Source organism: Phoca vitulina, unplaced genomic scaffold (genome assembly GCF_004348235.1).
Source record: "Phoca vitulina isolate PV1807 unplaced genomic scaffold, GSC_HSeal_1.0 scaffold13, whole genome shotgun sequence".
In the NCBI taxonomy this organism is placed as follows: domain Eukaryota; kingdom Metazoa; phylum Chordata; class Mammalia; order Carnivora; family Phocidae; genus Phoca; species Phoca vitulina.
In genome coordinates this window covers 22,658,908-22,682,281 of record NW_022589716.1, presented here as the reverse complement: position 1 = coordinate 22,682,281, position 23,374 = coordinate 22,658,908, and the positions used below count along the sequence as shown (strand labels likewise).

General features: G+C 39.9%; 1 protein-coding gene across 2 annotated transcripts in view; it reads right to left on the bottom strand.

The window, feature by feature from the left end:
- The window catches only part of SLC25A26 (solute carrier family 25 member 26), a 126,935-nt gene that overhangs the window by 83,786 nt on the left and 19,775 nt on the right, over positions 1-23,374 (bottom strand). The window contains exons 4-5 of one of the 2 annotated variants that reach the window (XM_032411714.1): positions 11,322-11,426; positions 9,735-9,782 (exon numbers count right to left, since the gene is read on the bottom strand). The exons of the other annotated variant lie outside the window; for it this stretch is intronic. Of the exons in view, the coding sequence (XP_032267605.1) occupies positions 9,735-9,782; positions 11,322-11,426 (153 nt within the window). The remainder of the gene's footprint in view (positions 1-9,734; positions 9,783-11,321; positions 11,427-23,374) is intronic. 2 annotated transcript variants of the gene reach the window in all.

Sequence of the window (23,374 nt, the reverse complement as noted above, 5' to 3'; positions counted from 1 at the left end):
TTAGTTCCAATTTAGAAGCATCTGGTTGTGTTCTACTTGTATATATGGTTCCATTTCTACATTTCAGAATCCTAACCCTCAGAAATCGTGCTCCACTTCAATCCAACAGATTTGTTTCAAATCACTTTATTTTCCTGATTTACCAAAAAATTCCAAGAGGAATGAACACTGAATTTATCTGCAAAACACGAGCAGGAAGCAGAGTGTAACCAACGCAGGCTTTGGATCACACAAGCATGGCCTCTGCTTCCAGGTCTGCCTCAGCTTACTGATCCATAAAACAGGCAAACACCCTAGAGTTTCAGCTACAGCTTAGAAAAATATATGTAAAGTAAATTATCAGAATTCAAACTGTAACTAACATCATATGATCCCAAGGTAATGTGCAACCAGGCAGTCAAACACACAATCGTTTTCAATAAGTCCTTTAAATGGTTCCCTTCAACCACAAACTTGAATTACACATAAAAATTCTAGATTTTTCCTTCAAACTTGGTTTTCTTAATATTTTTCCTTAATACTCCTTATAAGATAATGTTCATTCAGACAGTAAGATATTATACACTACTCAGAATCTCAGGAGTAACTTCTGACCCACAGTGTTCAGTGTATGTAATTTGCCTATATCTGGTGAAGGATTTTCTTCATGAATAAGTTGTTTGCTATTTCCTACGTCATCTGAAAAAGTGTTTTAAATACATGAAATATTCATTGCAAAAACCCTTAACTAGAAATGACAAAATCAGAATAAAAGCTATTTGTGGAAGGCACAATATACCAGGAAATATGGTAAAAGACAAGAAGAAAATTAACCTCATCTGAAGTGCACAAAATTTATATGGCAGAAAACCACTACCTTGCCTGGGAATTAAGTGAGGATTCCACAACTCTTGCCAAATCCAACTTAGTCTGAGCATCTGCTAGAGACTTTAAATACCTAAGTACTTTAAAACCAGTCTACTTCTAAGAAGCAAGTATGATTAAGTCATTGATTTGTCCATTAAGTATTTTCTGAGTGCACTACATGTCAAGCACTCGTCTAGGTGTTAACAGAAAAAAACAAAAACAACAGGCACTTGCCCTCATAGTGCATATATTTTTGTTAGGGGAAGGAGGCAAGTAATAAGTTTATAAACAAGAAAAGAAGATTATTGCAGATAAGGGTGCAAAGCTAGGGTACCAAGTGAGTGCTTGGGGCTGGGGCAGGTGCATTTCAGCTACAGAGGTCACAGTAGGCCCCTCAGAGAAGGGACATGTGAACTACCACCTGACGGGTAAGAGCTAATCATGCAGACATATGGGATAATACACACTTGTGAGCCACCATCCTTTATGAGCATCTCTATCAAAGCAGATTCTCTAGGCTTAGTCCTCTAACTTTTCTTTTAAAGTCATGTAGGCTCCTGGTTGCAGAGAACCTATTTTCCCCAAACTCCTGGCACTAGTGCCTACTTAAAGGTATAAGAATCGAAGAAAAATACTACTAACTTGAAATATTTTCCACCTTAGAAAAATGTATTTGCATATAAAGTGCAAAATGTACAGCTGACCACAGGGATTCAGATCATGGGCTCTCGAGTCCTTGGTTCCCTCCCTTACTGGATCTAAGACTGAGTGAACTACAAACTTAGTAAACCTCAGTTTCTACAAAGTAGGGATGTTTTAGGTTATTGGGAGGATTACATGCAGTATATGAAATACTACATGTGGGGGCATGTGGGTGGCTCAGTTGGTTAAGCATCTGCCTTCCGCTGAGATCAGGATCCCAGAGTTCTGGGATCGGTTCCCGCATCGGGCTCCCTGATCAGGGGAGAGCCTGCTTCTCCCTTTCCCTCTCCCCCTGCTTGTGCGCTCACTCTCTCTCTCTCAAATAAATAAAATCTTTTTTAAAAAAGAAAGAAAGAGAGAGAAAGGAAGGAAGGAAGGAAGGAAAGAAAGAGAGAGAGGAAGGAAGGAAGGAAGGAAGGAAATGCATGTGAAGAACTTAGTACCACGAGTGGAACAGGGTAAGTAAGCTATTATTTCAATTGTGATTTATATATATACTTTTTAAGATCTTATTTATTTATTTGACAGAGAGAGACACAGTGAGAGAGGGAACACAAGCAGGGGGAGGGGGAGAGGGAGAAGCAGGCTTCCCACCTAGCAGGGAGCCCGATGTGGGGCTCGATCCCAGGACCCTGAGATCATGACCTAAGCCGAAGGCAGACACTTAACGACTGAGCCACCCAGGTGCCCCAGTGATTTATATATATTTTTAAGGAAAGTGTCTACCTACATATTTCAACAGAGGTATTCTGAGATCTTAACTTTAAAATTGAAACTGTATAAAAAATAAGTAACTTTGAAGTAAACTCTTGTTTTCAGAATTACAATTCAGAATTACAAAGGGACCACCACGTGATTTTTTTTTTTTTTAAGATTTTATTTATTTATCTGAGAGAGAGAATGGGAGACAGCATGAGAGGGGAAGGGTCAGACGGAGAAGCAGACCCCCCACTGAGCAGGGAGCCGACACGGGGCTCGATCCCGGGACTCCAGAATCATGACCTGAGCCGAAGGCAGTTGTTTAACCAACTGAGCCACCCAGGCGCCCCCACCATGTGATTTTTAAAGAAGAGCTTCCACAATGGTGCCCAAAAAACACAAAGGTAGCAAAAAGAATAAGAACAGACATTACAGTTTACAGAACAGAAATTAAATCTCCAAAAATTGTGGTCCAGACAAGTGTTCTGGACCTTCTGGACCTTCTGTGGTCCTTCAGAGGGTACCCAAATATGGGATGAAGTGGGAGGTGTATGAAATGGTTTCCTTTCTGAAGAAATGGAACTTGAGCTAGAAAAACGTGAGAGGCCAGAATATAGCAGACACTGCAGGGCGATTCAGTAACAGCAGTCCCAACCCCATTTGCCTGGCTTCACCTCCTACACAGAAAAGCTCCATACACACTTAACTTCCCACTCCCCATTCAACTCAGGAAGGCACTAAGACACCTGGTCACAGAAAGCTTTTGTTTTCCAAATACACAAAATGACAGGCTAATACTGCCTCCAGCCCTTCCCCATTCTTCATGCTTAGAAGGGGGCCATGATGCCTAAAATGGAGCAGCCATTTTGTGACCATGAGTAAATAAGCCAGAGTATTAAGGTCAACCAAGTAGAATGAAAGGGCCTGTTTCCTGTATGCTCTCATTTAACCAGTATACCAGCCTCAGACTTAACTGACTACATATTTCTTGTTATAGAGGGAGGGGAAAAAACCCTTATATGCTACAGCCAATGTAGTCAGATTTTCTGTTATTTGCAGCCTAAATGCAATCTACACTGACATACAAAGATGAAGAGGATATTTCATATAGGATGAAAAACACAAACAACAAAGACAGAGGTCCTTCAACATAATGGCTTATGATATTAACAATTAAAATGAAAAATTAAGAGATCATTTCCACCTTAAACCAGTAGCTTTATGTGCGTACACGGAAGAGTCAGGATACTGCATTTACATCCCAGTAAGCCCTATACACAGGAACTGGTATCCCTTCAGGACAGCATGGCCACCGTGCAACAATGGAAACAGGCAGCATTTTCCAAACTGCACAGAGCAAAGGAAATGTGTCCAAAGAATGAGAAAAGTAAATAGCAGCTGGTTTCTTGTAAACAAAATATGAGAAAATATGCACTGAAGGGCTAGAGTAATTTTTCTATATTAAGATAATTCTACTAAATTGTTCTTTCTGAAAATGTTTGTTTATTTAAGAGATGATGAAAAACTGCAGGCTAAAATCCTTATTTGAGGAGTAATAATTTAAGGTTCTCAAAGAATGAATCATCACTCATTCTTCATAGGACATCTCTACAGTATAAAGTTATAATAATGTAAATGCAATTAAGGAACTCATTTTTATAAACCTCTGTGATTAAAGGGGATATTTTCATTTTCATTTGTTTAATATTCCCATTAATAAGAATGTCCCGTTACACATTTACTGAAAGCCTGGACAATAAAACAATGGAAAAATTCCAAAAGCAAACATTTTTTTTTCTTTTCCCATGAAGCTAACATTATGGAATTTTAACAGATGTTCTGCTTGGTCATAGTTAATAAAATGAATTATGTAGGATTAAAACAGGGTTCAATATGTTTGCATTTGATTTTAAGCGAAAAACAATTTCACATTCAAAGTTTGGAAAGATTTATAGTCACCTTTTTCCTTTTCAGTGGAATTACTCAGATGTGGAAAATAAGTAAATTATTACAGCAATTAATATTTTTCTGATGAAACCAGTCTTATAAAAACGATTTTTTTCAAGGTTTAAGAAGAATGAAATCTTAGAAAACTATATACTCTTTGGCATTTTGTCAGCTATCTAAAGCAAAGGTCTTATAATGGAGTGTATCGAAAGGCTGAGCCACCACCCTGCCTAATTCCCAGTCCCTCTAGAACAGCCTCAGCATTCTAAAGTGGTCAAGATGTCCAGCAGCATCTGAATAAAAATTAATCAGACTTAAAGGAATGGAAAAACCAACAAATATTTACTGAGTGCTAATTTTTTGGAAGGCATTATGCTACAGCCTGGGCATGCTACAGAGAGGCAAAAATCCAATAGCCCTTTCCAAGGCAAATTCATATGGCGTCTGACTACACAAGGCCCAACAGAAAGGTAAGGACAAACCACAAGAGAAAGAAGGAAATCAAAGAAAACAATTTCACATAAACATACGCAGACATAGATACACAGCAGTGACACCAGGAGAAAAACATCCTTTCTTATCAGATAGCACTGTTTGTTTTTCTCTTTTTACTATAATGAAAGCAGACACAGGCTGAAGGACCTTAAATAAGTAACAGAAGTTCTAGATACAGTTGCTTCAAAACATCTTTCCATGGAAAACATTCAAGTGTTGCAATCTCAGGAAGAAAGCCTTCCTCTAAATGGATAATCTTACTTGGGAAATAAATTCCAGTAAATTATCAATGTGACCCAAAAGAGAATAATCAAAGAACTTTTCCAACATATTTACATTAGTAATTTTAACCAACTGAAACACCAATTAGGGCAACTTTACATTATTATAACCATTATGTTGTTTTTCCTACAGAAGTAGCCAGTGAATATAAAATCAGCTGCAGGTTGCAATTTGTTAACTGAACACAAAATTCCCCTCTACAAGACATTTGGATAAAACGCTCTCCAATTGTAGCTGAGAAGCTTTACAAGTAATACCAATAGCTGGCCTCTAACTGAAACACAATTGTTACTCATCATCACGAAATGGCATTCGGATGTTTAAATACAGACCGATCAAGGTTGTATGGCTGTTCAAGGACCTCATAACCTAGAGTCAGGTTTCTTCATCTGAGTCCCCTGGCAAATCATATTGCTCTAATATTCTTTCGTAAGACTGCTGGGAGATTTCAATGAGAACAGTCTATGCAAAGTTTCTAGCGCAGATGGACAAACTTGGGCTCAGAGAGGTTAAGCAACTTGCCAAGAGCAGACAGCTGGTCCAGGGCAGAGCTGCATTTCACACTTAGGTGTTATTTCCTGTCAAAAGCCCTTCCGGTTACTAAGCATACAGAACACATCCCATGTGACAGGCTCTGTAGAAAGCCCTTCACATGGATCTCTCCGTCTCATTCTCATGAGGACTCTAACATAATTCAAACAATCAGTTCACAGTTAAGGAAATAAAACAGTTCTCGGATATATATCCATATGCCCAGGCTCAGATTTAAAACTAGAGTGAGATTAGTTTTCACCTCTCAGACTGCTGGTACCGTCCGTAAGGCAGAGGGGAAGAGCTCCTACATCGCTGGCACAAGTGTCGACTAGTATTTCCATGCAGGGCAATGCGGCCATAACATCAAAATTATGAATGCCATACACGTTAGCCAAGCAATCTCACTTTGGGTATTTAACCTGCAAACATCCTCACCGTGTACAAAATGACGTAAGAACGGTAACACACACTGCAGCATGTGTGCAATGCCCACCAACAAGAACTGGTTAAATAACCAATGGCTCGTGTACACAATGGAGTACTCTGCAATCATAAAAATGAGAGGGTGATCTTTATGAAGTGATAAAAAAAAAAAATCACCTCCAAGATATTTTGGCTACAGAAACAAACAAATGGCAGAACACCTAAGACAGGGTGTCTCTGGTAAGACACACGTGAGATTTATATAGTATCAAGAGTCTGAGGGGCAAAGACACTGAGGGGCAGACAACAGAGCTGGAGTAGACGCTGAAGGGCACTCCCAAGGCTTGATTCCTAGAGGTCCTCACATCCAGCCAGCGCATTAGGGGGATAAGATAGACAAGAAGGGTAACCACACTGGAAAAGCTGCCCTGTCTACCTGTGAGTGAACTTTTCAATCAGTGGTGATTTGGGGGGGCCCTACAGGGACAGATCCAGGGCTTCGATGAACTTACAAAACAGGCTGAGTGACGTGTTTGGCCTGCTTGATTCTGACTGCACGTGTCACAGAGTTTGAGGGGAGACCTGCTTTCATTGAAGCCTGGGAGCAAAGCTGTGGGGAGAGGGGGGAGATCATCCTCACCCATCTCATCTCTCTGTAGTGGCTGCTCTCATCTACCAAAGAGAAGCCGGGAGTCATTCATGATCACGATGGCAACATCCTGCCACTGAGGCAGCTCCAACCACCTTCTTACCATCAGATTTACACAGACAAGAGTCAAACGCCAGTAATTCAGCCTCCAAATTCCGGGGGACACATGCCAGGCTCTTCCAAGGCCTTCTCCCACGTGCTGGACTCCAGTCCCCTGGCAGGCATCCAGCTACAGGGAGAGGCTCGACCTCTCCTCTGGACAAACACCTCACCTGGTTGAGTGCCTCCCTGCAGCATCCTCACTTGGCCTGACGTAGAGAGAAATCACTCTTGCCTCTTCTGAGGGGATGAAAACTCCAAAGCTGCTGAGCTAAGCAAGGTATACAGATGCTTTTACACCCTGTGCCTTCGCTCATGATGTTACATCTGCCTGTCTCCTTGATTATTTCTAACTGCCACTCCTTCAGAGTTAAGTCAACATTTTGTTTATATTAATGCAACAGATACTGAGTACCATTCAAGCACTGCTTCCTCCACCATCTCAGCCACATTTTGTTCCTACATATCACTATGGCACTGTGAAGTGTCTACTCCTAGTTGTTTTCCCACAAGAATGTGAATCCTTGAGGGCAGAAACGTTCTGCATGGTGCCCAACACAGAGTAGGTGCTCTTAAAATGACTGCTAAGTAGAATCTGTGGATAAAGCATATTTGCCGAGCTTAACTTATTCCTACTTCTTTTGAAACAACTTGCCTTTCTCGGCTTTCTTCCTCTTTAGAAGTCCTTCTAATTCACATACAAGATCATGAGGCTGCTCTCCAGAGAACTTCCAGGACAATGAATGCTCTGAAATCAGTCTAGCTAGGGAAGCAGCTGCGGTTTTGCTCCCTATTTCCATCTTACTACAATAACACCACTCCAGCTCAGGGTTTGGCTGCATTTAATTTATCGAAGATCATGAGACAAACGAATACTGAACGGCTGAGGTATAGAGTATAATCTGGTTGACCTTGCTTACACTCCATCCAAAATTCACAGTAACTACAATAATTGAAGCGAACATAAGGGATAAGCACACTATCTCCACAAACATCAAATGCAGTAAAAAACATGTGACGGCATTCACAAAATCTAAAGAATACACATAACCTATCTTATAATGCACGGATTCAAACTTCAATCTCATTCTAATGGGCTACCGCTAGGGAGATAAAACTTGTTTTAAAGAAAAATTGTACACAGAATAACCATATAAGTTTCCTGGTGATTCTCACTAAGGCTTCAATGTATTTTCTTATTGAAACAATCAAAGAAGCTCTTGGCAAAAAGATTTGATATTGGTGTCAGAATAACATAAGAATTGAAACTATTTATAATGTAAAAATTTTGTTTAAAGCAGATATATCACTTCTTATTTTTCTCATTTTGAAAAGAAGCTATGTTTCATTCAGTGATAATTCTTCTCTCATTCTATCAGAGAATCTGGACAAAGGCAATATTTCAACTAAAATCAGTTCTGAAGGATCTTTTATGAATACGCATAATGCAGAAGACCCCAATTAAATTTCCAACAAAGCACTGCCATTTTCAGTAAACAAAGTCATCTCAGTAGGGTCACACTACTTGCAAAAACTGCAGCCTAGAAATTAATTACTAGTGTGACATATGTCAAAACAAATTTTTAAAAGAATAGAATGCAGTTGTAACCATGTGTTTTATCTGTTTGTATGCAAAACCAGTAATGCCTGGCATGTAAATATATTCATTTATTCAGGATCTCTCAGAAAAACAAAAAAGGTTCAGTGCCCCCCTGGTTTGTGGTACCCCGGTGAAATCTGAGTAAATCACACATGTTTAGTGATTCAGAAAATAAGTACAGAATGAAGATATAGTGTGGGTGATATTTTTGAAAGACAGAAGTCACCGTCACACAAATAAACTAATTTTGAAACATTCAGTTTTCCATCAAAGGAAGTTTTTCAAAGATCTACATACCACACTACACTAAAGGCTGTTACCTTGTGGAAATCAAAGCTTTAAATAACATGTAACAGTGCTGGTGTTTCATAAAAAAGATTGTAGTATATAGTAAAAAACAAAACACACAAAAACTACCTGGGAATAAAACTAGGGATTTCAAACAATTTCAATGTTCTGCTAATCATAGCAGTATTTATTTAAATTAAAAACATTTTTATAAATGCAAATATTTTAGCACCCAGTGAACTCCAAGTAGAAAAAAGAATACAGAGCAAAGGTATGCAGATTCCCCTTTGTATTTTCTTTAATAGGAAATTATGTGCCAATCCTTTTCACAACATACACATATGTATACATATATATGTGTGTGTATATATCAAATCATCATCACACTGTACATTTTAAATACCTTACAAGTTTAGTTGTCAATTATATCTCAATAAAGCTGAAAAAAAAAAATCCTAGGAGTTAAACTCTTAAAAAAAAAAAAAGAAAACTATATCCCGAACCAGACAAAGACTGTCATAAATCTTGCATAAATCAACTTCTGAACTTCAAAATATTGTCCTCTATGTGAGGGGAAAAAGTAAAACATACTTCCGACAGGAAGATACTGACATCACTTTGCTTTTTCAACAGCAAAAGAAATGTACTGAATCCCCGACTTTCAGAGTTAGAGGTCACAGAGGTGAAGTGGCTGCTGGGGGCACCCTGCGTGGGCGACCTGCAGGGCCAGCACCCCAGTCCCAACCGAATGCCCCAGCTCATTGTACCTTGTTATCGGGAAGACAAGAGCTGACTGCACGATACAGACTTTTGAGACACTTGTTTCTTCAACTGCTTCTTTCATTACTAAGTTTTCATTAATTCTGTGTATTCTGGTAATTAACTTGGTATCTTACCCTTAGTAGTTGTTTCTTACTATTTCGGCCAAAGCAGACATTCAGCCACCCTAGCAACAACCACGCCACAGGATGGGTGCCATTCTGACCAGGGAGACTGCTCTTTCAGCAAACCCATTCTACCCATTCGTTAGATCTAAGAACCAGGATAAGACTAAACGGTGTTTCAAAAAGTGATCACAAATTCTCTTTTTAATTTTTTAAAGCAGGTTCTCTGAATAACTTTATTCGTATCATTCTTTTGCACTTCAATACTGGAAATTAAGTGAGTTACCTCTCTTAAAACTGTGCTTTTGTAGCCTCGATACAATCCTTGGATGCCCTGAAACAAACAAAAGGCCAAGAGCTCAGAAAGTTAGAATAGCAAGAGTTCTGAATGACATTCTGAAAAAGGCAGATCTACCTTTCCTGAAGTCGGAGTTTTAAAACAGTCACAATGACCACAGTTCCGTAAGAGGTTAAAGGTTATAAACTCAAGTATAAAAGGCTCAGGTCAGCTCCCTTTAACATGGGAACATCTCTAAAATAATCAAACAGACTATTTCAGTTGTTTTCAACATTTCTGCTCCTGAAAAATCATACTTGAGATACTTTAAAAATATTTCCAAAAGCAAAAGCACACAAAATGCCAATCATCCTTTCATATAAAAACAGAATTGTATTTCATAGTTTCAATCAGAAGACATCAGCAATTAATCTCTCCACAGTGATAAATATCTCTGGACAAGCCTTGGCTTACTTAACTGTCCACATGACTCACAACAGGGTCCCTCTACTGGATTGATCTCATGATTCTATGATTAAATACTCAGTAACTCCTCACCTAAGTGACAAAGGGACCATTAAGAAGAATAACTTTTTCCTTTTTTTAAAGATTTTTATTTATTTAACAGAGATAGAGAGCACAAGTAGGCAGAGCGGCAGACAGAGGGAGAGGGAGAAGCAGGCTCTCCACCGAGCAGGGAGTCCAATGCGGGGCTCGATCTCAGGACCCTGGGATCATGACCTGAGCCGAAGGCAGCCGCTTAGCCGACTGAGCCACCCAGGCGCCCCAAGAATAACGATTCTAAAACCTAGACTCAATGAAAATTTCCACGTGACTGATTACTGTTTAAAAAAAAAAAAAGGCTTCTGGGGTGCCTGGGTGGCTCAGATGGTTAAGCGTCTGCCTTCAGCTCAGGTCATGATTCCAGGGTCCTGGGATCGAGCCCCACATCAGGTTTCTGGCTCAGCGGGGAGCCTGCTTCTCCCTCTCCCTCTGCCTCTGCCTCCCCGCAACCCCCGCTCAGGCTCTCTATCTCTGTGTCTCAAATGAATAAATAAAATCTTTAAAAAAAAAAAAAAAAGGCTTCTGTAAAAAATACAAAGAAAAGCAGCTCAATGGTCCCTAGTAATAGGGCCAGCAAGACTGACTTCTGACCCATAACGTAACATTAACAAGTAAAAAAGGAATTTTAATATAAACATTATGATGCTAGTCACTATGTCCATTTCTATACTTCTCTTCCATGGGTCCTCAAGTTCTGTAGTAACATTTTAATATGATATCTTAATTCACATTTTTACGATTTATTCCATGTCTGATTCTGAAACTACTACAGGACAATTACAATGTAGGACATGTACACAGTAGTGATACTTGGTATGTACTGTTTAGAAATTTGGGGGGAAAAATTAAAATTAAAATTTGAAAACAAAGAAAAGGCAAAGATAATCTTAGTATTAAAAAGGTACTGTGATTGGGCATTAAATTTAGCTTTATGGTCTCTTCTAAGACTCCTGGGATAAGAATCACAATGTTCATAAAAGCTACTATAAAATCGTTCTCAATAAAGAAAAAAAGTTTAAAAACACATCTCACCTCTGTATATAAGATATTAGAGAAAATCTGAAATGTTCTCGAAGAAGCAGATACCTGTGCCCTCTGCTTAACCACTTCAGAAGGAACTCGAATCAGGCAGGCAACCTAAAATACATAATTTAATTACATCCTAAAAAAAGAAGTAACTGCTATGAAAATTGAAATTCTTTTCATAAGCAAAAAACTATAGCTAAAAAGTGATAATGCACAGGCTCAGTGCAAGATGTCAAAAGGTATTTTTTCAGCTTAAAAACCTTAGACCCTTAATGGACATGCATTATTTTGTCAGCCCAGAACCTACCCTCCCTTGTCCTGTACTGATCCTTTTGCATGTTGTGCTAAGCCCATCTCTCTGTAAGCCCCTCAAATGGCAAGAAACACATTTACTTATTCTGAATCCCCAACACCTAGAACTGCATCATCTAGTGATCACATGAAAATAGGTTGAAAGAATGAACCAAAGGGGCTTTTGCTTTACTGTCAATAATGCACACATCAATAGAGGCAAGACTGCTCATCAGCTGGTTATAACTCATTTTCTACTTCACCACCAACCCTAGCCTCAAGAGGCTCCCAAACCCAGCACCTCAGACCACCGCCATGAAACAACTGAGGAGAAACTCCAGGTACTCTTGAGCCCTGCTCCAGCATTCAAGTTGACTTAGGTCCTGACTGGTCCATATTCACACCTGAGTGGTCAACAACCAATATTCCAGAAATTTTTTAAAAAAGATTTACCTACTTATTTAAGAGAGAGAGAGCAAGGGGAGGGGCAGAGGGAGATAGAATCCCAAGCAGACTGTGCTGAATGCAGAGCCCAATGCAGGGCTCGATCCCATAACCCTGAGACCATGACCCGAGCTAAAATCAAGAGTCAGCTGCTTAACCAACTGAGCCACTCAGGTGCCCCTCCAGAATTTTTAAAATATTTTTATCTTTGTACTTAACATTAGATTACCTATATATATAGTTACATAGACTTGAAAAAACAAAGTGGGATTTTATTTTTTCTGCCTACCAGCACTTCTAAATTCTCTAAAACCAATAGGTATTACCTACTTGATAAGTTTCTTTAACATAATATCAAAGGGTAAATATATCTGCTATGGACCAAAGATTTTAATTGAGGGAGAATACAAAATGAAAGGGCTAACTTAAAATATGCTTTTCAGGGTAGCTCAGTAGGTTGAGCATCTGCCTTCAGCTCAGGTCATGAACTCAGGGTCCTGGGATGGAGCCCCACATGGGGCTCTTTGCTCAGTGGGGAGTCCGCTTCTCCCTCTCCCTCTGACCCTCCCCCAACTTGTGTTCTCCCTTTCCCTCTAATAAATAAAATCTTTAAAAATAATAAAATAAGACATGCTTTTCAAAGCAATCACACTTATTAGTCTTGACAAATACTTAATTTAGAGATAATCACACACACAAAAAAAACAGATTAAACACCTTACCACCAAGGCCTAAAACTGGGTATAAATCATGTTACTCTTGATAAGTGTGTAAACTTTTAAATCCATACTTATAAACCGGACATAAAACAAAGTTCATTGAAACCTACATGAACCTAAAAGGATAGCTCCCAGCATCTAAAACTCATTAAAGAAATGAAAATAAATAAATAAAAAAGGAAAGAGAAAAGAAAGAAAAGTGTCACTAACTCCTTGTATTTTTCAATTCAAGAGGTGAAGAGTGAAGTACGACCCCAATATGTCAAGAAAATAGGAATTGTCTACTCGTGTGGCTTGGCATAAATATTTATGGAACTTCATGCTTCATAACCCTTCATGTTCTTACATTATGTTTTTATTTCTTAAAAATACAGAAGCAAAACAAAAACTCTGCAAAGGTTCTGGGATGAAAAGCAATCTCGCTAACTGAAGAGGTACAAAGCAGCTAGCATGGCCTCCTGACTTGCGCAGCACAGCCATTTCGGCAGAAGAGAGAGGCCACTGTCTACTTCCTCCAGTAACTCTGCTGCCTTCGATTTGGTTTTCTATTAACTCTGATCTTTCTTGGATTTGAATTTGAGCCACAACAGGGTATTTCACTGCACAAGAACAAAAGCACGTTACAGGACTGTGATTCCAGGAAAGGAAATAATGTCATCTGTGGGTCTCTTGGTAAATCCATTCTTTAGAGCATTCTTTCCTCACAAATCTAGGGTTCAGTACAAATCCATGACACAGGAATGGTGGCATTTTCATTAAACCCAAGAGTGTTTTGTATGTCAAAGGTCTATCAAAAGACAAAATGACTAAGGTTTTACATAAAGAAAATACATGTTCCTCTCTTTTATCAACATTAAAATACAATACTGGCTTCATTAGAATTAAACATACCAAAAACATGATAAACTTTAGATTAAAAACTGATTATAATAGAGTGCCTGGGTGGCTCAGTCGTTTAGCATCTGCCTTCGGGTCAGGGCATGATCCGAGGGTCCTGGGATCGAGCCCCACATCAGGCTCCCTGCCCAGTGGGAAGCCTGCTTCTTCCTCTCCCACTCCCCCTGCTTGTGTTCCCTCTCTCACTGTGTCCCTCTCTGTCAAATAAATAAATAAAATCTTTTTTAAAAAATTGATTATAATGAAGCTGCTATCAAGATTTTTTCTTTGACATAAATAAACACTTACCTGGCAAGTTTTTTAATTTATTTTTGCAATGGAGAGCTGAATGTCTCCTTTTAGTATTTATTAAACGCCAAGATGCAGAACTATAGGTCATAAGACTAAGTGTGTGAAAAGGGGAAAAACTACAGTGAACTTCGGCCTCCCATTTGGTAAAAGGAATGACGGCACGGGGTGCCTGGGTGGCTGAGTCGTTAAGCGTCTGCCTTCGGCTCAGGTCATGATCCCAGGGTCCTGGGATTGAGCCCCACATCGGGTTCCCTGTTCAGCAGGAAGCCTGCTTCTCCCTCTCCCACTCCCCCTGCTTGTGCTCCCTCTCTCGCTGTGTCTCTCTCTGTCAAATAAATAAATCTTTAAAAAAAAAAAAAAAAAGGAATGACGGCAAAGGAGAAAGAGGGAGAGAGATGCTGCTAAATCTCTGGACCTTTCATTGCCACAGCCACCTTCCACAACTCCATACCTCACTGCCAGCTAGTCACAGTATCACTTCTTTTTTTTTTAAAGATTTTATTCATTTGAGAGAGAGAGAGAGAACACACACAGCAGGGGGAGGGGCAGAAGGAGATGGAGAATCAGGCTCCCCACTAAGCAGGGAGCCCAACGTGGGGCTCGATCCCAGGACCCTGGGATCATGACCTGAGCTGAAGGCAGATGCTTACCCGACTGAGCCACCCAGGCACCCCTGTCCTCTCACTCCTGAAATGCTCTTCAAGGTCAGTGGGCATCACCGATAGTGCCTTCCATTAACATTACATCCTTTCCCCAACTACGCCAGCACAGCTCACAATAACTTACCTGATTTTTATTTTTCTCCAGGAAACCTAATCAACAGCCTGTAAATATGCCTCTGGTATTAGAAGCCAATTGTCAGCATGTTTAAATACATACAAATCTGAGACAGTAGTTATTAAAGGTCAGAGCACTACTTGGCTTAGGAAGGAAGGGTGAAACCCATATCTTTTGCTTATCATCTCCAGAATTATTTCTCATCAAAGATCGTATTTATATACTATAATAAACTTAAATAATAATAATAAACTTAAATTTTCAAAGTTTAGTATCAGCTAATTCTTCAAGTTTAGACAGGCAAATCTATAGTAAGTTCAGTGGAGAAACCTAAATAAGGTGAATACAGCCAAAATTTAATCACAAAGCAAAGGCTGCTTTTGACTTGGCAGAGTAAACTCCAATGTGGCAAATTAATATGAGGGAGAGAAACCTCATGACGCCCTGAAAATTTTTGAAATGCGCAATTTACTTACTTGCATTTTATTTTACATTCTTTGGGTAGTTCTCAAAATTCTGGGAAGCAGGTTTCCAAATTAATATATAGGGTATATCTTTCTGTAATACCATCATTTAGAATCAAAACCCCTGTAACTGAACAATTCATCTGTGTGTCAATTCTGCCATCTCCTGGTTACAAATGGAATCACAGCTGGTGATAAAATAATCCTAACAGCAATTTCTAACTCCTAATTTACCATCCTTAGGGTTTAAATTTTATCCGTGGATAGGGGGACATAAGTTCATCATACCTGTCTCACTTTTAAGACTCTTTCCACTTACATAAATAGCCAATAGGCATTAGAAAAAAAATTTTTAATTTTTGTAGCTATTAGTCTTCTCTTGTCTGATAAAACTACTGTCCTTGATTATCTAGACTCTGGACAGAAAGTTAATAGTCTTCTCAACAAAAATAATTACATCATCTTTTAGGCTTTGCTTCTGAAGGTTGTTCATACCATTTTACACAAGGCTTAAGCCTTAAATGGCTTTTTCACTTTTGTTCCTTTCCGTAACAGAAATGAGCCATGACTTCACAGGAGGTGACAAAGGCCCCACGGACAGATGCACAGATTGCAACCAACATCAAACCTGACAGTGAAGGAGACTGGCATTTAATGCTAACTGTATTAGTTTCCTATTGCTGTTCTGACAAATTACCACACATTCAGAGGCTTAAAATAACACAAATTTACTCTCACAATCATGGAGGTCAGAATTCCAAAATAGGTCCTACTAAGCTGAAATCCAAATAGTCAGCCAGGTGGTGTTCTTTCTGGAGGCTCTGAAGGAGCATCTATTCCCTCTATCTGCATTCTGTGGTTTGTGGTCCCCTTCTCCCTTTTCAAGACAGAGCACAGCATCTTAAAACCTCTCTCCCCGACACTCCGGCATTCCTCTTATAAGGACCTTTATAATTATACTGGGCTCACCTAGATAATCCAGGAAAATCTTCCCATCTCAAGATCTCTAACTTTATCTGATCTGCAAAGTCCTTTTTGCCATGCTAGGTATCATATTCACAGGTTTTAGGGTCTAGGACATCTTTAGGAGAACATGATTTTGTCTACCATAGTAACCAAGAGCACATTTTAGAACTGTGACCTTTTCTTATTTTAAGAAACCCGCAACGGGGCACCTGGCTGGCTGGGTCAGTGCAGCACACAACTCTTGATCTTGGGGGTGTCAGTTTGAGCTGCATGTTGGGTGTAAAGATTATTTAATAAAATCTTTTAAAAATAAAAGAAAAACCCTACAGTGATCAGAGTTCACAATATTACCCAAGTAATACACATCTCGTCTCTAGCTTTGCACCACTTCTGCCATTTTTAAAATATTTCATTAAAAGTAGAAGATGAAGGTGCTCCTGGAAGCACGCAGAGAAGTATCTCACTCTTCATTCTACAGTGGTGTTTTACTGTCCACAGCAGCTGGGAAACCTTCAACAAGTCACTGAAATTCTTTGAATTCCAATTTCTTCATCTTCTGAACTGATTCCCTCCCACAACTATAAAACTTTACAACTGTGCCAAATATGGCACTTTGTGTGGCATGGACTGGAACCAACGTTTACTGGACCCTTCACAGATCAGATGCTAGGCTACACACTTTGTAAGTAATGTGTCACTTCATCCTTAGAACTGTGAGTGGGGTAGCATTAACCCTGTTTTTTAAGATAAGGCAAATAGCAGCTCAGGGAGGCTAAGTAAATGGCCTACCGACACACAGTAAACAGGCCATGTGACAAGTCAGAGTTCCAACCCTGATCTGTGTTACTTGCCAGCTCTATGATCCATATACGGCCCCCTTACAGAAGTCCTCAATATATCCTCTAGTTATATAATAAAAGTATTCAATTTCCAGTGTTAGACATAGAACAGGCATTCAAATATTGAAGAGTATACAATTACAAGTCAAAGCCATTTTCTAATAGTGGCATTTAATTTCTTATGTCACCAAGAACCCTAATCTTAACAAAAAAGTATCTGAAAAAGTAAAGGTTTGTCACCGACAAAGTGCAGGCTTGCACAGAAAGTGGCCAATCCTACCTTTACTGGTTTGGTCCTTGGAGAGAAGTATTTGGTTTTTCCATTTACAATATAATGGCAATAACTGACCGGAACAATTTCAACTTCATCATCTTCCATGAAAATCTTGTTCACTATTTCTACAAAACTGAGCTTAATTTAATTGTGTTCCCCAAAACTGATACTGCTCTTAAGTAAAAAGCCAACACAGAGCTTCCCTGCCCTTTTGACCACTAACTAAACAAGACAGTCAATGAAATACACTCTCCTAGATCATGAATCAATACCACTGGAACTAATGCTGCATACCAAATCAGGGAAAGAAAAGAAAACTTATCAAACAGAAAACAATCTGAAACGTGTTTAAAAAGGAGGTCATCAAGAAATTGGGGGGATGGGGGTACCTGGGTGGCTCAGTCAGTAAGCAGCCAACTCTTGGCTTTGGCTTGGGTCATGACCTCGGGGTCTTGGGATGAAGACTCACATCAAGCTCCACGCTCAGCTGCGAGTCTGCTTGAGATTCTCTCTCCATCCCTCTCCCTTTGCACCCCCGCGCCCCCGCTGCTCACCCTCTCTCACGCTCTCTCTCTTTAAAAATATATAAATAGGGGCGCCTGGGTGGCTCAGTCGTTAAATGTCTGCCTTCGGCTCAGATCATGACCCCAGGGTCCTGGGATCGAGCCCCGCATCAGGCTCCCCTGCTCCGCAGGAAGCCTGCTTCTCCCTCTCCCACTCCCCCTGCTTGTGTCCCCTCTCTCGCTGTGTAGAGTCTGTGTAGAGTATCTGTCAAATAAATAAAATCTTTTAAAAAAATAAAAATAAATAAATAAAAATATATAAATCTTAAAAAAAACACTGGAGGGATGACGGTGCAAACTGTTCTTTATAAAAGCCTCCCTGAAAGATATCTCTGTACATTATTATACTTTAAGCAAGGTCATCATCAGACATGGGTCATGCCATGCCTGGACCGACTTCCAAGCTCTGTCTTCTTTCCCCTTCTTCTTCCCCCCTCTGCACATTCCTCAGGCTCAGATGGCTGGGACAGCTGGAGAGCAGGGTGTGCTTAGCTGACTTAGCTTGTAAGACTCTGTCGGAGAGTTTAAGCATGTGTACAACACACACACAACAGACTAACAAAGGCATCCATGAAGAAATATGCACTAGAGGAATGCTGGTGGAAGGGCTTTTGAAAGAATTTCTACCTGTATGTCAATCCACCTCTTATCCTCAAACTCACCTTCTCTCTCTGTACGCCATGCCCCTGCCTTAGTTGAGCTCTGCTCATCTCTCTCTCCTGGGGCTTCTGTGGTAGTTTCCTCCCCTCCATTCAAACACCACGTCCACCTCCACACAGCTACCAGGAGAGGTCCTTAAAATCCTAACGAATGCGGTCCTTCTGTGCAGCCCAGGCCAAACTCCTTCCCCCAGCAGCCAAAAGGCCTCCAGTCCCCCTGCCCTGCCTCATTTCATGATAGACCAGTCACACCCACACTCCATTTAGAACTTGAAAGTGTCTAATAAGGACTTTTCATCAACTCAATACCCCTCCTTGCACCCACCCCCTTAACTAACAAAAATGTAGCTCAAGGACTCGCTGTTCTATCAGGCCTTTCCTGAATCAACACAGATCCAGACAAAACCAACCATTCCTTCTCTTCTCAGGCTCTCACTGTACCTTGTACTCACTTTTCGTAAAATACCTGTAACCCCTAAGTGTACTTACACCTTACACATTCATCTCGACCTGTAGATGGCAAGCCTCTTAAAGGCAGTATCTCATCTTGTCGTTTTATCCTCATTGTCTAGAGCACAGTAAGGACTTTCTATCTAAATCCACACTTCCAGTTAAGGACAACAGGCATGGAAGAGGAAACAGAAGGGCTGAAGGAAAACAGCCTACATAACAGGAATCAAAGAGATCCAAGTGAGGAAAAGATATGAAAGGGATGGGGTTTAAAGAATGACAGTGGAAAGCGAGTTACTTTTTAGATTCTTGAGATAATTTTTTGTGTAATTCTTATAGTTTAGGGTTCTTAGGAAGCTATTAAAATGTCTGTGTGTCTCAGGGACTTCAGGGCCTGAAGTGGAAAAAAAGGTTCCAGGGGAGCCTGGCTGACTCAGGCGGTGGAGCATGCGACTCTTGATCTCGGGGTCGTGAGTTTGAGCCCCATGTTGGGTGAGAGATTACTTAAAAAAAAATAAAATCTTGGGGCGCCTGGGTGGCTCAGTCAGTTGGGCATCCGCCTTCAGCTCGGGTCATGATCCCGGGGCTCTGGAATCGAGCCTCACGTCGGGCTCCCTGCTCAGCAGGAAGCCTGCTTCTCCCTCTCCCCCTGCTCATGCTTGCTCTCTCTGTCTCTCTCTCTCTCTCTCGTCAAATGAATAAATCTTTTTTAAAAAAATTAAAAAATAAAATCTTTTAAAAAAAAAGAAAAAAAGGTCCCCAGAAACACTAAGAAATAAACAGAGCAGGGTAAAAGGGGGCCTTAGCACAAACCCCCCTGCATGTGCTTAAATACATCAGGAGAAGTGCTTGAGTGTAGTTAACTAGGGGACAGTGTGGCCTCAGCTTCTAACTGTACAGCAAGCTTCCTAGCAATACCTGTACATTTCTGCCTCCTTCCCCTTTATATACACAAGCAACTCCATCTGCAGCATCACTGTGGGCTTCCTCCTCAGTCAATAAGCACCGTTCACTTCCGGAGCAGCTGTCTTCTTTTCTACTCACCCTATCTCCATGGATGGATCATACAACTGCACACAAGTTTGGCAAAATATGACCACAACTGCAAACGAAAGTTACTCTCCACTAATTCATGGATATTTCAAAATCTATCATGATTATTCCAAAAGATAAAACACATTTCCAAAGTTGTCAACCCTTCTTCTATTATCTTGTTCAGTGGTTCTTCTAATAAAAAGATTAAAAAAAAAAAAAAACTAAAATACGTTTAAATTTTTTTAAATTTTTTAAAGGAATTCAGGGTCTTTTTTTTTAAATATTTATTTATTTGAGAGAGAGAGTGTGTGCGCAAGTGGGGGAAGGGGCAGAGGGAGAGAATCTCAAGCAGACTTCCCGCTGAGCAAGGAGCCTAACATGGGGCTATATCTAATGACCCTGAGATCGTGACCTGAGCCGAAACCAAGAATCGGAGGCTTAACACTGAGTCACCCAGGTGCCCCTTAATTTTTTTTTTTTTTTAATCGATCTCTACACCCAGTGTGGGCTTGAACACAACCCAGAGATCAAGAGTCGCACACTCCACACTAAGCCAGACAGGCGCCCCTATAAATACATTTTAGAACGTATTAACAACACAATCAAACATGGCTTAAACCCCCACCTGGAAAAACACAATGGTAACTAACACGCACTGTGCTTTGCTGCCCACAAGCACCCCTGACCGCATCAAGGAATGAACTTCCAAGGAGCCAATCCAGTGGGGAAGCTGAAAAAAAAAAATGAGGTGCTAATGACGCGCTTAATCCATATGCTGATAACCAATGAGCCCTGAACGGGCTACAGCACACAGAAGGTCCAAGGACCTTGTTAGATGATAGATAAGCTAAACAACATAAATTGCCTTCGTTTGCAGGGCTCTTAGATGGAATGGGCCTCGAAGAAAACGTCAGATCTGGGAACAACCCTCACTTTATTTTCAAAATCCAAATCAGTATGTCTGAGTGTGCTGCCACCCTCAGAACTCGCCAGTCTTTACTGAACTAAGCCTTTCAGGAACTCTACAAGTATCTAACTCAGAAGGAGACACAAGGAACTGCACTTCTGATCAGCATGTGGCACTCCTTGTGCCACTACGCCCAGGAGCTAACATATTCCTGAGTGTGGGACTGCTGAACCAACTCAGTCAAAATATTTAGTAGTGGGATATATTTAAATGTTTGATAACTCTAAATCAGTGGTGCTTAAATATCACTGAGTGCCAAAACCACCTAGGAATCTTGTTTAAAATGCAGGGTTCCTGGTGCCATCTCCAAAAATCGTCATTTGTAACCTACTGCCCAGGCGACTGAGTCTAAAGTAGGTGCTCTCTGGGCTACACTTGGAAAATTACTGTTAGAGGCTGTCAGAAAAGCATCTACAAAACATGATTTCCTAGCTTTCTCAATCCCATATTAGAATGTGGCCAGAAAGGATAATCAACCAGCATCTGTGTGTATAGGGACATCACACAGGTCACCCAAGCACACATTAAATGCAGAGTGGCTGCATTAGGCTGCAAAGAAATTTCAATATTCTTTTATTTCTGCAAACAACATGAACTTAGGCCAAAAGTAGGATAAGACCCGGGAAAAGTCAAATCTTAAAGACTTAAAAAAATCACTATGGTTGTCATGTTACACTATCTGCTGTATTAGAGTAAACCTACCCCCAACCCTTCTGATCTAATTACAGATTCTACTTCTCGCAGGGCGTCTTCTGTGTCTGATGAAAGCTGAGCTGTGAAATAATTGAGGTAGGGATTTAGAGATTTGGTGCAGCAAACATCCTCATAAAAATGGCACGAATGGCCCTCTTACTATTGTTACATATTAAATCTTATTTGATCGATTTTACTGTATTCCAAATTACAAACATAAGGTAGAAGGTTGTAATTATAGTTTTATTGATTCGTCATTAAGTTTTAATCAAGGTGCTGGTACAGGGAATGGTTATTAGGGCAGCGTGCTTTTGTTTCTCTTTTATATACTTAAGAGTTGCTACAACAAAGTCATTGTGGACACAGTGGATACCAACAAAACGTGTTCCTGTTTCTAAGAAATCTATTTGCAATGTAACAATCTTCTATCAAAGTAAATGTTACAGAACAATGACCCAACTGAACTATTTATTTTCTTTGTGTCTCTATACCTTTCTGAATATTGACAGCTATGGATGTTTTTGTTTTTCACTCCTTTTTATTCTACCCATGAAAATTTGTTTCTCCTAAATTCACCCATTTCTTTCTCTTACTTTTAGCAACCACACCTGTATGAATCGGAAACCAAGTTTATGCTCCATGAAACTGAAACAAGTTACTAAAATCGGAAGGCAGCATATACATTTCTCAAGCATTTATTGAGAAAACAGATACTAAATGGCTTTGGAAAGTTTTTTTTAAGAAAATGCAAAGATAGAGGCGCCTAGGTGGTTCAGTCGGTTAAGCATCTGCCTTTGGCTGAGGTCATGATTCCAGGGTCCTGGGGATCAAGCCCTGCTTCAGGCTCCCTGCTCAGTAAGGAGTCTGCTTCTCCCTCTCCCTCTGCCCCACCCGCCCAACCCCGACCCCGGCCCGTGTGCTAATAAATAAATAAAATCTTAAAAAAACAAACAAAAAAGTACAAAAAGATAACTGGAGCATCAGAACCAACATTTCCACAAACTCTAAAAATTTTTTCAACATATGACACTGTAACTAAATTTAAAATCAATCAAATGTCAACATCAAGATATGTTTCACCTGTGAAGTCATTCTATGTACCCACTAATGATCACTTTTTTTTTTTAAAGTTCACCAGGCATCACAGGAACTATAAAAAGGCATCTGACATTAGGCCTTACCACCTAAGGGACCATGGAAAGCCTAAGAGACACAATAAAAATACAACTGTCCCAGAACTGTTTATCTCCAGTGTTACAAACACTTGTTTTCTAGCTCACATCCACCTACACCACCTCCTACACCCAAGAGTTCACACACACACAATAAAACGATAAAGGCTTCAGTATTTTTTAAATGTCCGTTATAGTATTAGAATATACAGTATTTTCTAGATATGAAAAGATGTATCATTAACATGATTAATCTAACAACCATTATTTACCCTAATTATATATCACTTTTTATATTCTTCATAAGTCTAAGAGACAGGAAGTTTTTAAATTGAAGAAAGCCTATTCTTCAATATGGCAAACCAGCTTTCAGGCAAGATGGCCCTATGTGAAATGAAATAAGAGGCCAAATTCTTTTTGCTGCCTGTTCTCGGCAACATACTATAAAATATAAACCAAATATTGAATTTATGAGAATATTTAAACTTAGAGCAACACGCAATTCTAAAATAATGAGAGGCAAGAGTTGGTCACAAGGACAGACTTGCACAACCTGAG